At 43.3% G+C, this 12953-nt stretch overlaps 1 protein-coding gene across 50 annotated transcripts in view; it reads right to left on the minus strand.

Moving 5' to 3' along the window:
* The window catches only part of RBFOX2 (RNA binding fox-1 homolog 2), a 320553-nt gene that overhangs the window by 25082 nt on the left and 282518 nt on the right, over positions 1 to 12953 (minus strand). For 32 of the 50 annotated variants that reach the window (XR_016217017.1, XM_051846008.3, XM_051846003.3 and 29 more), the window contains 3 exons: positions 12233 to 12286; positions 3626 to 3718; positions 923 to 983 (listed from right to left, as the gene is read on the minus strand). Coding sequence is in view for 47 of the 50 variants with exons in the window: in XM_051846008.3 (XP_051701968.1) it covers positions 923 to 983; positions 3626 to 3718; positions 12233 to 12286 (208 nt within the window). In the remaining 3 variants the exon portion in view is untranslated. Of the gene's footprint in view, positions 1 to 922; positions 984 to 3625; positions 3719 to 7894; positions 7936 to 10865; positions 10927 to 12232; positions 12287 to 12953 lie in introns of all 50 variants that reach the window. The other 18 variants (XR_016217016.1, XR_016217015.1, XM_089308923.1 and 15 more) reach the window with 2 other exon arrangements.

The following is a 12953-nucleotide window of genomic DNA, read 5'->3' on the forward strand; positions in this document are numbered from 1 at the left end:
CCTCTGCATCCATGTGGGAGACTCAGATGGAGCTTCTGGCTTTGGCCTGGCCCAGCCCCAGCCATTGTGGCCATTTGGGAAGTGAACCAGTGGATGCAGGGTTCCTCTCTCTCTCTGTCTCTCCCTCTAACTCTGCCTTTCAAATAAAGCAATTTTTTTTTTAAAGAGAAGAGGAAGGGATTCAGAGTTATAAATACTATTTATCCTTTGAAATTACTCCACTCATGACCAGATGAAGAGGAATCAGTAGCGCAAGTGAGAGCTGGTGGCATCCAGGGTATCATGGACAAGCCTAACTCAGCACAAAGAATGACAGCACTTGAAAGGAGGGTGTTCAATGGGGCTAGTGCTGTGCCACAGTGGGATGCTGGCATCCCATGTCAGAGTGCCAGTGCAAGTCCTGGCTGCTCTGCTTCCGACCCAGCTCCCTGATAATCCGCCTGCATAGGCAGGGGATGACGGCCCGAGTGCTCAGGCTCCTGCCATCCCTGTGGGAGAGCCAGATGGAATTCCTGGCTCCTGTCTTCAGCCTGGCCCACCCCTGCTTATTGCAGCCATCTGGGGAGTGAACCAGTAGATGGAAGACCTCTGTCTTTAATATGCTGCTTTTCAAATAAATAAATACATCCTAAAAACAAAAAAGAGGGTGTTCTAATTAGGGCCTAATTTAAGTTAACGTGCAACCTCAAATGGCACAGTCAAACCTGAAGATGAATTTCACAGGCAGCACCTTAATTACTCAAAACTTTAGCTCTACTCTGATGGAAAAGTGAATCTGTAAAGATAATTACTCTGCTTGGTAAACAGCCTACTTCACTGTAAGCTAAACAAGCTGTCTCGCAGCTGAAAGAGATTCTTAGCAGCTCAGATGTTCACAGGCGAACGGAAAAGCTCTCCTTAGGAGGACGATCTGCAGTCTTACCGTTTGCATATGGTGTGACCATCTTCTTGTTGGTCATTACGCGTGCTGTAGCATTATTCACCTGCAGGCAGCAAGTAGGAAGAAGGGGCAGGCAAGCAGAAGACGACGTTAGGGAATGTGGAGTTGCTCATCCAACAACACAGTACTTAGTTTAAATCATAAACTTCTGAGAGCATTGATTTAAATAATTAATATGATAATATACAATATTAATACATAGTACTTTAATTAAAGTGCTCATTAAATGAGGCTAACAAGAGTAAAATGCAGTTTCTTGGTCTCCAGATGGAAGACTATCACTAACCTCCCAGTGCTCCACAGAAAAACATGTGCACATTCTTGGGAGATGTCTTAAATTGAAAAGCGTCTGCATTAAGGAACACATGGGAAAAAATGGTAAACAACTGTACAGGAAAATGAACTTGGAAGTTCATTAATAAACAGAGGCTTGCCACAGTATCGTAAAGTAGGCCGGCAGGAAAATGACAGGTCTGATGGGTTCACCTGTCTTCATGCTCAGCATTTTTGACGCCTGAGATTTTACTGTCTGGGGTCAGCAAACAGATGCAGAAACCCAGACTCATGCCGGCAGTCTTCAGGCCCATCCTGAACTTTCCAGACTACATGATCTAGAAAGAATAAAATTTTCAGAGGGCCTTTCAAATAGGCACTTACAGGAAGGAGAAAATAAGGTGCCTGTTTATTTCATGCTCTGGCAGCCTCCACCCTTGTTCCAGGACTGCTTAAGTGAAGCACGCTCAGGACTAAGCTGGCGCTGCTGAGGAGAGGAGGGGGGAATGGCCCTCGCAGTAGGGCAGCAGAGCGCTAGGAGGGGCAAAGCCTCACCACAGAGCGTGATCATAAAGCACACCGAGTGTGAGGGAACCACAACAATATTTTGCCTCTTGGAATTTTCATGGTGGTAAATTTGCATAGTGATAGGGAAAGACCAACTTCAGGCAGAAGTGGAACTGGAAAATCTCTGAGTGTGCCTTTTAAGATTAGCACAGTCCTCCTGCTTGGTGAGGACAGCGCTTGAAACTCCATTTACTCTAGTTTGACCCGCAAATGAAACAAACATTTCACATTTAGAAAGAAAGAATGGGATACAACAATGATGAGACTGAGAGCATGCGGTTAAAACACTCACACACACAAATAAAAGGAAGAAGAAAACAGAATCAATTTTGGAAAGAAGGGAGAAGTGAAGAGCGAGGGTGTCACAGACGAGGACCAGAATGGAGCGAGAGCTTGTAGCAGCTGCTAGAGCAGAAAGCAACCAAGCACTTAAGGGGGAAATGGCCAGAACCGAATCAGAAACCACCAGTCAGCGAAGGAGACCCAGGGCTGCGTGTGACAGGGAGGGTGGGGAAGGAGGGGCACGGAGAGGGGCAGGGCATGGATCTGGGTAAAGACTCCGAAGGTAGGGAGGGAGAAGAGAAGGGGAGCAGGTCGCGAGTCACGGGCAAGAAGGAGCCCCCAAGCGCAAAGGAAGAACAGTCAGGGCTACAAACAGAGGCGGGAGGGCAGGGGAGGGCAGGGAGTGCATTAATAAAACCAGCCAAACTGGAGTTCAGTAACTCTGAGTAAGATGTGCAAGGGGGCAAATCACCATGGAGTCAGTAATCAGACAGCTCAGACTGCTACAAAACAATATGTACATCCAAAGTCCAGGCGGCATTATCAACAGCATTGGAAATAAAAGGGGGAGGAAAAGGAAGAGGAACAAGTCAAATCACATTCTGTAGTGTTAATGTGAGATGGCAGATGGACTTTTTCTTTCTTAATTGTTTTGTAATTACATTTTTAAAAGCTTCTTCTCTAGTGCTTCGGTTTCACTTACCGCCAACGGGCACCAGCGCCAGCGCTGTGTATAGTTACCATGGAAAGAGGGAGTCAAGTGAAGGGCCCTAAATCTACACCATTGGAAAGGGGGGAGAAAGCAAAATATGCAGACATCTTACTCAAAACAGTGGCTTTCATATTTAATACTTTTAAAAATTGGGAAAGGGGAAAGGAGCCAGTTAACCTTCACTGCGTTACCAAGAAGGGCTGGTGAGCCCAGGGGCTGCTGGAACGTAGTCACGGCGCTTTGGCCAGCCAGGCAGCAGCCCTCTGCCCGAGGACTTCCTTTATGGGCTGCAGAACCCACTGCTGGAGCCCTGGTTTCCAGATGACACTGGAAAGCAACTGAGTTCTCGATTCTTTCCTCCCCCCACAATCTTGATCATCTCCATTCTGCGCCTGTCACACGCACATGGAGGCGAACTGGTCTCCGGAGAGGAACAGGGGATGGGCTGGTCCCTGGACTCATTACGGAGCCCAGTGTTACCAATTGGATAGGTTTTCAGACATTGTAAAAGTTAGTTTTCTTTAGGCCTGACCACAGGAATTCAGTCTTGCAAACTGATGCAAAGGAAAAAAATCAAGAGAGCAGAAGGATGAACATTTTGGTGGAGGAAAAAAAGTAAGTGAAGAACAAATACGCGCGCGCCACACACACACAGAAATTAAAGCCCCACACGACCAGAGGGCAGGGGAAGGCGGACAGCAGTGCTACTTTGATACATTTTAATGCAAGAAGGTGAAGAGCACAGAAACACACGCACACAGAGACAGGGCTCCAGATGGGAAGTAAGTGAAGCAATACAAAAACAAAGAAATAAAATATAAACCAGAAATTGAATTATTGAAGACATGCACCTCGATTTTACGGCCCTCTACCACGGTGCCGTGCAATTTCTCCCTGGCCCTGTCTGCATCAGCACTATTCTCGAAAGTTACGAACCCGAATCCCTGCATGCAGCGGGAGAAGGGGGAGAACATGCACATCGTTACATTGAATACTGATCGCTGGTAAACAGAGAAAAAATACCACAGTAGGAAACTGACGTCAGCAGCAACTCAGCAATACTCTCCCAAAGTCACATTTGGTTCATGCATATTTCATAAAGGGAAATTAAACCCAATAAAAGAATAAGGAGCTGTAATAATAACAACAGTTTAATTAAGAACAATAATAACAATACCAAAATAAAATACAGAGCATGTGAGGCCAGACCAAAATTAAGGTATAGAGTTTCTCGGGTCAAACTATTCAACCAAGAATTGGCACCTTTTTTTTTTTTTTTTTTTTTTGTTAATGTGCTGCCTTTCTTTCTTAATTCATGCTGCTAATGTACATGTCCCTATGTAATATAAAAAACGTAATTAGATGGATTCCCTGACATCTAAAATCTATTATTCCCCAGTGACTGCTACATGAGCTCTGACATTCAGGTTCGATCACTGCATGAGGTTTGTTAGAAGTCGGGATCTCTTCAGCCCACTTGGCCTGTCGCTCCTGTCACCACTCACTGCTCTGTGCACAGTAGCCTTGACATACGATTCTGTAGGTGCTGGGTGCAGAAGGGAAGAGCACTCGTGTCCTTCCCAGCAAATGAAAAAGCACTAAAGCAGTCTGTCAGTTATGACTTTTCTTCAGTGCCATCTTACTTAGAGTAAAAATCAGTCCAGTGGAGCTTCAGAAAATCGTAACCCGAACCTGCGTAAGTGACACATCTGATGTCTACGTTTACTGTTAAACGTATTAGTGATTTCCACATATAGAGAAGAAAAGGAACAGTCAACAGGCAATGGGAATAAGGTAACTACATTGAGTTAGAATCAATTTATTTGTCCCTGGTAGGTGCTACAAATCTAAGAGTGCAGGTTTACTTTATTAAGCAGGGAGATCAGGAGACAACTTCCCTCGACACTCCCTCTGGTCACACCCACTGACTTCACAGTCAGCAGGGGTTATTTTATATTCCCATGACTATTTCATAAAGCATCTAATCAGCTTTATTCCAGGTGTTTTGTCTTTTTTTTCCCACTCTGCAACTATAATTTTGCAAATAATTTCTCCAGTTACTTATATCTAAGGAGTGGTGGCCTTGTCCCTCTCACTCTGTTGGAACATTCCACTGTAGAACTAACCCTGGACCCTTGATTTTTACTGAAGCCTTGCTGCTTAAAACCATGAGCATTTCTGTATACACACAACAGAGATAAACAGTGTGCACTGTTCAATGAAAACATCACACGAGACAAATCCATCATTTTGAAGGATCAGATTACTCCGCATTCTAAATGATTTTATGGCTCAGTGGTGTTTGGAGGATTTCAAGGGATTGTTTCAGCCCACAACTGCGATATCACCACAAATACAATAGAAAGCACAATGCTCAGCTGATAACCATTTTAAAATGTGTGTGTCGTCTGTAATGAAATACTATGGCTAATTTTAGTTAATACTCTCTTAAGGAACGTATGAATTTGCTAAGATTACCCATGGAAATATGTTTTTCAGAAACAATTTGGGATATTAACATGTTACAGCCTCTCTGACACCTCAAGCTGTCACCCACAGCAGCATCTGCCCGAGAAGCCAGCTTCCAGGTCCCCACACGTTTTCTGACGGGAAAACTAAGCCTGGCAAGAAAGGTCACAGACAGTGATGAGTTTTTATATCACACTTTTAGAAGCATTATAAACTGTACTCACACAGTCTACGACGGCTTAAATTAATAAATTATGACTTAATAGCTGGGTTACTATTAATTAATGTGGAGATTAATTACCTAGGTTTTGAGTTTAGCACTGTAACTATTGGTATCTGCCCACCCACATGCACACCGTACATACTTGTTTGACTTCTTATATAGAACCGTGGGGCAAGACAGGATGTATCTATTGGCTTCATTTGGAAGGAACCAAGTCACATTGAGGTTAAACAGCCAAGGATTTATAGCTAACAGTGAGAAAATCAGAGACTGAGCTTCACAAATCTCAGTTCAGACTCCAGGAAACTGTTTGGTCCTAAAATCTTCCGACTGTCTTTTTCAAATCTATTTGCTCAATGTCTGCTACTATTTCCCTTCCTTGACAGTAGATCCAAAAGAAGGGCCGGTGCTAACATGAGCACTGCAATTTTATGGCCCACAAATGACAAAGTTTAATATTAAAGTCTGCTTGTATAAAATTCCCTTAATAATGATTTTATTCTGGAACAAAGTTGCATTTTCAAGTATTTTTATAAAGAAAGATGTTTGTGTCAAAGAAAATGCTAATTAAGATACCAAAGACATAATAATCTTTAAACACATCTTTTGCTGGGGAGAGAGGATAAAGAAGGCCTTGTTGGTGCTTTGGGCCCAACAGGAAACAGAGGCAAGAGGATTTCTTTGTGTTCTTTAAGATAAACAAATCTCAGATAGGCAGAACCATGCCCCCTGGAAGTGGCCATGTCCTAATCCCCAGAACCAATGGGTATGTTCCCTTAATGGCCAAGGGACCTTGCAGACACGATTCAATCAATTAAGTGATTAAGTTTCCCATCTTGAGCTGGGAGATTATCCCAAGGGGGCTTGTGAAGGCAAAGGTGGCTCATATCGCGGCCACCTGAGAAGGACCTGCCTGGCCACTGCTGGCTTTGAAGAATGAAAGGGGCTGTGGTCCACAGCACACGGAGGCCTGTGGGATCTGGGAAAGGCAAGGCGCCTGGTCACGCCTCGCAGCCTCAGGAAGGAATCCGTTCTCTGATGTCACCCCAGTGAGACCACCTCACCTCCAGAACTGCAGGGTGACAGCTGGGTGATGTAAGGCACCCGTCTCCCAGCGATGTGTGCAGAAGCAAGAGCACGGTCACACACAGCTGCAGGGTGGAAGTGCAGGTTAGGGAGGGAGAGGTTAAGCCCACTCTCAGAGTACTGCTCCGAGGAGCTCTTCTCCAGTGAGGCGACTCCTCTCCTCATCAACCCAAACTCCACGTTTCCTCCTCCACCACATGCATGCTTCACCTTCAGTCATACCAACTTTGTCAAAGCTACATTTTTTAATGTACTATTTCCTTAGTAAAATTTAGCATTTTTAGAAATGGTGCTGGGAACTGTGCTAAGGATAGTCATAGATTATTCAGGATTAAAAGTTACTGGTAGGTCACTTTTTTTTCCAGCTTTCATGAAATCAGGTTTAAGTCCCTTCATTCTTAGAAATATAGTTGACATTAAATTTGGTCATTCTGATCTCTTACTTTTGAAAAAAAATGTATAAATCCACTTAATAAAAGTATGTATAAATCTAACTTATTTTTATTAAACAGCTTCAACTGATCATAAAACATATCAAACACTGATTCATAACAACCAGTCTGCACTGGTATGATACATAAAAAGTAGACTATAGAATCTGTAACAATTTTTAAATCTGAAACTCTGAACAAGGGGCAGTATTTCAGGCATATAAGGAGATAGAATTTGTTATCTAAAATTTCATTAATAAAAACAGGTAAGAATAATTTAAAAATGATATTCACATATTTGCCCACATTAGCATGATCTAACAGAAATATAACATAACCACATATATAATTTTAATTTTTCTAAGTCACATTAAAAAAGCAGAAATAAATAGGTTAGATTAATTCTAACAACAGATTTCATTTAACCCATTTCAACATGGCATCAATATAAAAACATTATCAGTGAGATGTTAACATTCTTCTTTTGTCCCAAATCTTTGCAATCTGCACTTATGCTTGTAGCACATCTCAGCTCAGGCTCTCCATGCTTCCGAGGGTACTTAACACAGTCTATACCCGGTAAGGTTCTCGGTCCCCAAACTTCTTCTACGCCCACCATGTAAATGTTACATTAGTCATTGGCTATCTCAGCTGTTTCCTGCACACTGGAGAATGGTTTGTTAGGGGTATGAATGTGGCTAAAACTTGTACCAAGTGGGACAGCCATCTCATCACCTGCCCTTGATAGTCATTTATCAACAAGGACATAAAGGAGCCGAGTAACTGTCACCTTTTTAGTCTGGCCTCAGACTGCAATAAATAACAAGCAATAGGATGAGCATTGTAAACGTGTTTACATCTGTATAACCTTTGAGTTTTTCCATCTCAGAAGAATGAGAAAGAAAATTTACCATGTAACTTTTAAGGGAGAAATCAAAAGCAGACGAATCTCCTGGGTATGGCCAGAACACAGAAATTAAAAAATAAATAAAAGAAAAAGAAAAAACTAAAAACCACAAAATGGTAACAAAAGAAAAATAAACTAAACCTTCTGGAAATACATGCATTGTTCATTTAGTTTCAAATATAATAAAAAACATTTCACCTCAGCATTACCTACCAAACTCTGCCAAAAATCTCCAAGGCCCTACTTAGAGGGACTTTAAAGAAAGTATTTTGAAAGAAATCATTTCCCTTTGTGTGAAATCAAAAGCCACATAATAGGCAAGAAGTTACAGCACACTGTGTCTGAGGAATGGGAACGGTGGGTCTATCTTAACCTGAAGCTGATCCTAAACCCAGATGCCCATCGATCCAGAATCCACCTGAGGAGGCACGAGGACACCCGTGCTGAACACGTGCCGGACGCGGGCGGAAGTGCCGTGCTCCACGAGGGGTTCTGCAGCGGACGTGGAAGCTGGCACGCTAGGGGAGGTCACGGTCCCAACAGCACCGAGACAAAACTTCATGGAAAATATAAACGTTGGACTCTATGGATTTCTTTAACAAGCTTGATAATTCTCACGAAAAACTGTCACGTGGCCAGCTGACAGCAAACAGCACAGTGGAAAGTCTCAAGTCCAACAATGGAACAAACTTCTGAAAAGCAGCAAGTTTGTAGTCACTAAAAGCTACAGCAGGGAATACGAGCAGGGTCACGCCAACTGTGGCTGAACGAAGTGCCCACTGTCAGAGTTGTGTTTAAAATTCCAGCTGAGAAGAAAGGCTGGGAGGAAATGCATCCGGACTCCAGAGTGAATATCCTCTTCAATGGGCTCCCTCTGCCTTTTCCCTTTCTAGCCTTCATTAAGCGCCATGTTTTGCTCCACCTGAGATCCTCGGGGGGCGAGAGTGCATGTTATTCATAACCATGCTGAGGTAGTAGTTCATACCAGCTCCATCCTGGCTGATCCAGGACACGTGGCCACTCCACCTGGGTATTCTCGTATTGTCTATGTTAAACTCTGTCACTACAGTGAAAGCTGGAGAATCCATAAAGCTATACACATTCAAATAATCGTTTCCTCAATTCCATCTGAGTAAATGAATTTCTTGGTGGCGCATTTCCCATAATATATTCTAACTGCGCATTTTCAAAAGGTCAGTCTTATGTTTTTACAAAGTAGGGATTAAGAAGTAGTGAAACAAAAAACTCGCAAGGGGGCCGGCACTGTGGTGCAGTGGGTTAACACCCTGGCCTGAAGGGCTGGCATCCCATATGGGCGCTGGTTCAAAACCCGGCTGCTCCACTTTCAATCCAGCTCTCTGCTGTGGCCTGGGAAAGCAGTAGAAGATGGTCCAAGTCTTTGGGCCCCTGCATCTGTGTGGGAGACCCAGAAGCTCCTGGCTTCAGATTGGCGCAGCTCCAGCCATTGTGGCCAACTGGGGAGTAACCATCGCCTGGAAGACACCTCTCTCTCTCTCTCTCTCTCTTTCTCTGTCTCTCTCTCTCCTCTCTGTGTAACTCTGACTTTCAAATAAATAAATAAATCTTAAAAAAAAAAACTCGCATGAAATCACTTAAAAATGCATGTCCGTGTGTGTGTGTTGATGATATGACAAATGCGGAGACAAACCCAGAAGATGAAGTTCGAGAAGAGAAGCGGGGAAGGGTCACCGATACAGAAGTGCTTCCTGCAGCACAGCAATTCTGCTTGCCAAGCAGGATGGCAGCAGCAGGACAGGGGCAGGCGCGCAGTCAGGGCTGCCTGGAGCCCAGGCTGCTCAGGGTCTCAGGCGGCACAGTCAGAACCCTGGGCCAACAGTCTCCTGGCACAATCCGAGACAGGGTAAAAAGCTACTTTTGGTTTGGCAGCAATTTGATTAAGCCCTATTTTATAGGTAAGTTGTATATATCTCGGAATTGTTTGCTGACTAGGTTTTCCATTACTGCTTTAAAAAATTCAATAAAGCTAATTCCTGTACAGAAAAGCACTCAGTTTAGCAGTCAGAGCGATGCTGAACTACAAGATCACATGAAGTGTCCTTTCTCTGTTCTTTTCAGGACATGTAGTGGTTTAATGTCAACCCCAAACATAAAAAAGAGAACCTAAATTTAATTCACAAAAAGAAAAGTGCTCATTACTTTATCTGAGATGGATTCCAAGGGAGGCATCTATAGGTCTGGCTCCAAAATACATCTCCATCAGCAGCCCACAAACAATGCTAGGGGAAACTGAACCTTTGGCTGGGAAGAACTTAGCAGCTGAGACGGGCAAAGGATGAAGACAAAGTTTCGAACTGGCCCTTGAAGGCAGACGCAGGCCAGTTCCAGATCCTGTGCTTTGTCCCGAGAGCTCCTGCCAGTGAGCACACAATCCGCGTCCCCTTCAGGGGCCCAAGGGAAAAGGGCAGTGAGGATGCAGCATCGAGCTGAGAGAGGCGGCATGTGGGAAAAGGAAGGCACGGAAAGTGGAAATCACATGGGCGATGTAACTGGATCAGGCAAATTTAAAACATTTTAGTAGTGGGAAAATCCTTGAAGTCAATGAAAGAAGCCTTAAGAAAGATCAATTTCCTTTGCTTCGTAATAATTCAATCAAATCGTTTGCCGGGCGAGGGGCAAGTCCTCAAGCCTGAAGAACGGTAGTGGGCTTCTGGCTGGCAGAGCCTCGGGAAGAGTGCTCTGAGTGAACATGTTCAACCTCAAAAATATTTACACTGCTCCTTCAGACACCAGTGTGCTCAGTACGCTTCATTCATTTATTTAACATTCATGTGCTTCCCACCTCTAAACCACTGTCATCTTCCCACCCTGTAGCTAAAAAGATCACAAAAAATAAATGCAAACTGGACAACGAAAGCACAGAAAACCGCTGTGAGAAAAACACAAGCACAGTTTCACTGGTTGCAGTTAACAGATTCCACTTGAAAAATACTTACCAAGTTCAGTGCTGGAGAAAGTTCTGTATAGGCATATTAATCTTTTTTGCTTTAACTGAAACTGAAAGCTCAGAGTATAATTTAAGAATTATACTCTTAAATAATTAACAAATTGTTACAGTCAGCCTTAAACACTTTTAGTGTTGACATATTCTATAGAGGAAGGGGACCATCATTAGGAGAATTACAACAATGAATATATATGTCCCTAGCAGGACAGATGGGTGGATGGGGGTGTATGCTAATGTATGTATATGTTGCATGAATTTAGTGTATGTTAATGTATGCATATGTTATACGAATTTGGAGTAGGAAATTGAAGAGAGGTAAATATTACCCCATTTGTTGGCTTTATTTAGCATCTCCCAAATTATATTCTTAGGACATTTAAACATAACCAACCACTATTTTCAAGTCCAACAGACAGCTAAATTAAAACTTAAAAATTGGTATAAACAGGGAAAAGAATTTTTAGTGAACATTTCAGCTCTTATATAACACAATCAGAAAAGAATATAAGCTAATTGCACAGTTTTACTACTTTCAGTCTTAGGTAAAAAGTCAATATATTAATAACTAACACTGCATGCTGAAATTGGACTCTCTGGGTATAACTTAGTGGAGGAAATCAGAATTTGCAAGTCACTAGGCTTTGACAAAATGTATTCGAAACAGCCAGCGGTGTGCATTTGACACGATGGTTCAGACATCCCCCTGAGACAGCCGCAACCCGCATCCAAGTGCATGGATCTGCATCCTGCTCTGCTCCTGACTCCAGCTTCCTGCCAGTGAGCATCCTGGGAAGCAGCAGGTGTGGCTCAACTAATTGGCTCCCTGCCACCCACATGGAAAACCTGGCTTGAACTCCCTTCTGCTGGGCATCTGGGACTGACCAGTTGCTGGGCGGTATCTCTGGCTCTTTTCCTCTCAAATAAAAAATAAGTAAAAATTAAGAGAGAAAGTCAATTGAGTAACTAAAACATTAAATCTGTTCTAAGTTTGACACTGAAGTTGCACTTTAAAAGGCTGAATTGTTCTGGTAGAATTCAGAGTTGAATTCTCATAGAATTTTATTTTTCAGACTTCTCTTTCTCAAAACTAAAGCTTAGTTCAAATTTCAGGTATATTAAGGACTGTCATCTCCTACCTCCCATCTTCCTTGGGCCATACCTCCTCAAACATCTCCTGCTTCCCACCATCTTCCCTATGTAAAGGGGGGCCACGTGGAAGCTTATTTTTAGAGATGATGTAAACCACGGTGGATAGTTAGAACACTTCTATGCAGACTTGTTGTCTCAGTGCTTACTGTTAAAAAACACAGAACTCAAAAAGCAACCAAGCACACTTGATACTGAAATGGAGCTTACCTTAGAGCCGCGTTCATTAAAGATTATCTCTACATCTAGGATTTTGCCAAACTGCTGCAGAGACAAAAATCAGAACATCTATTTGTGACCAGTCTTTTATCCACACGCTTTACTTTCTTCTGAGAAGGGGCTACTCCCCCTCTCCCTTAAACCAGCACTCATTCACTTCCCATGTTTCTGCCTGTGGGCAGCTCCCAAATCAGCTCCTGATTTTCCATCGCTGAGTTCATGTTCTGTCCTTTTCACTCCTTCCTCGATTTACTCAAGTTGTTGGCCTCTACACATGGAAGCTGGTGTTGATATCCAGCGTCAGTCTATCATACACTGCTTTGTGTTAGCAAGCACTGGGGATTTTCCCCACTCCACTGCTAGTTTTTCAAATGTCTCAGTTTTTAAGAAGTAAGTCTAAGCAGAATTATATACTATGGAAGGCTGCTTTTCCTCCCCTTTCTTTTTAAATTAATGCAAGGAAACCACATTCATTGTGTAAAATACGAGCAGAAAGGAAAAGAGAAGCAGAAATAAAGCTGGCCTGAGAGGCCTCGTCTCTACGTTCTGGGAGGCAGGCCTCTGGACTTCCCTCGGGCACGCAACCAAGGCGACCCAGCATCAGCACATGGCCAAGGTGACCCAGCATCAGGCACGTGACCAAGGTGACCCAGCATCAGGCACGTGACCAAGGCGACCACAGCATCAGCACATGACCAAGGTGACCACAGCA

The sequence above is a fragment of the Oryctolagus cuniculus genome, chromosome 11, assembly GCF_051225735.1.
Source record: "Oryctolagus cuniculus isolate XC-2025 breed Fujian yellow rabbit chromosome 11, ASM5122573v1, whole genome shotgun sequence".
In the NCBI taxonomy this organism is placed as follows: domain Eukaryota; kingdom Metazoa; phylum Chordata; class Mammalia; order Lagomorpha; family Leporidae; genus Oryctolagus; species Oryctolagus cuniculus.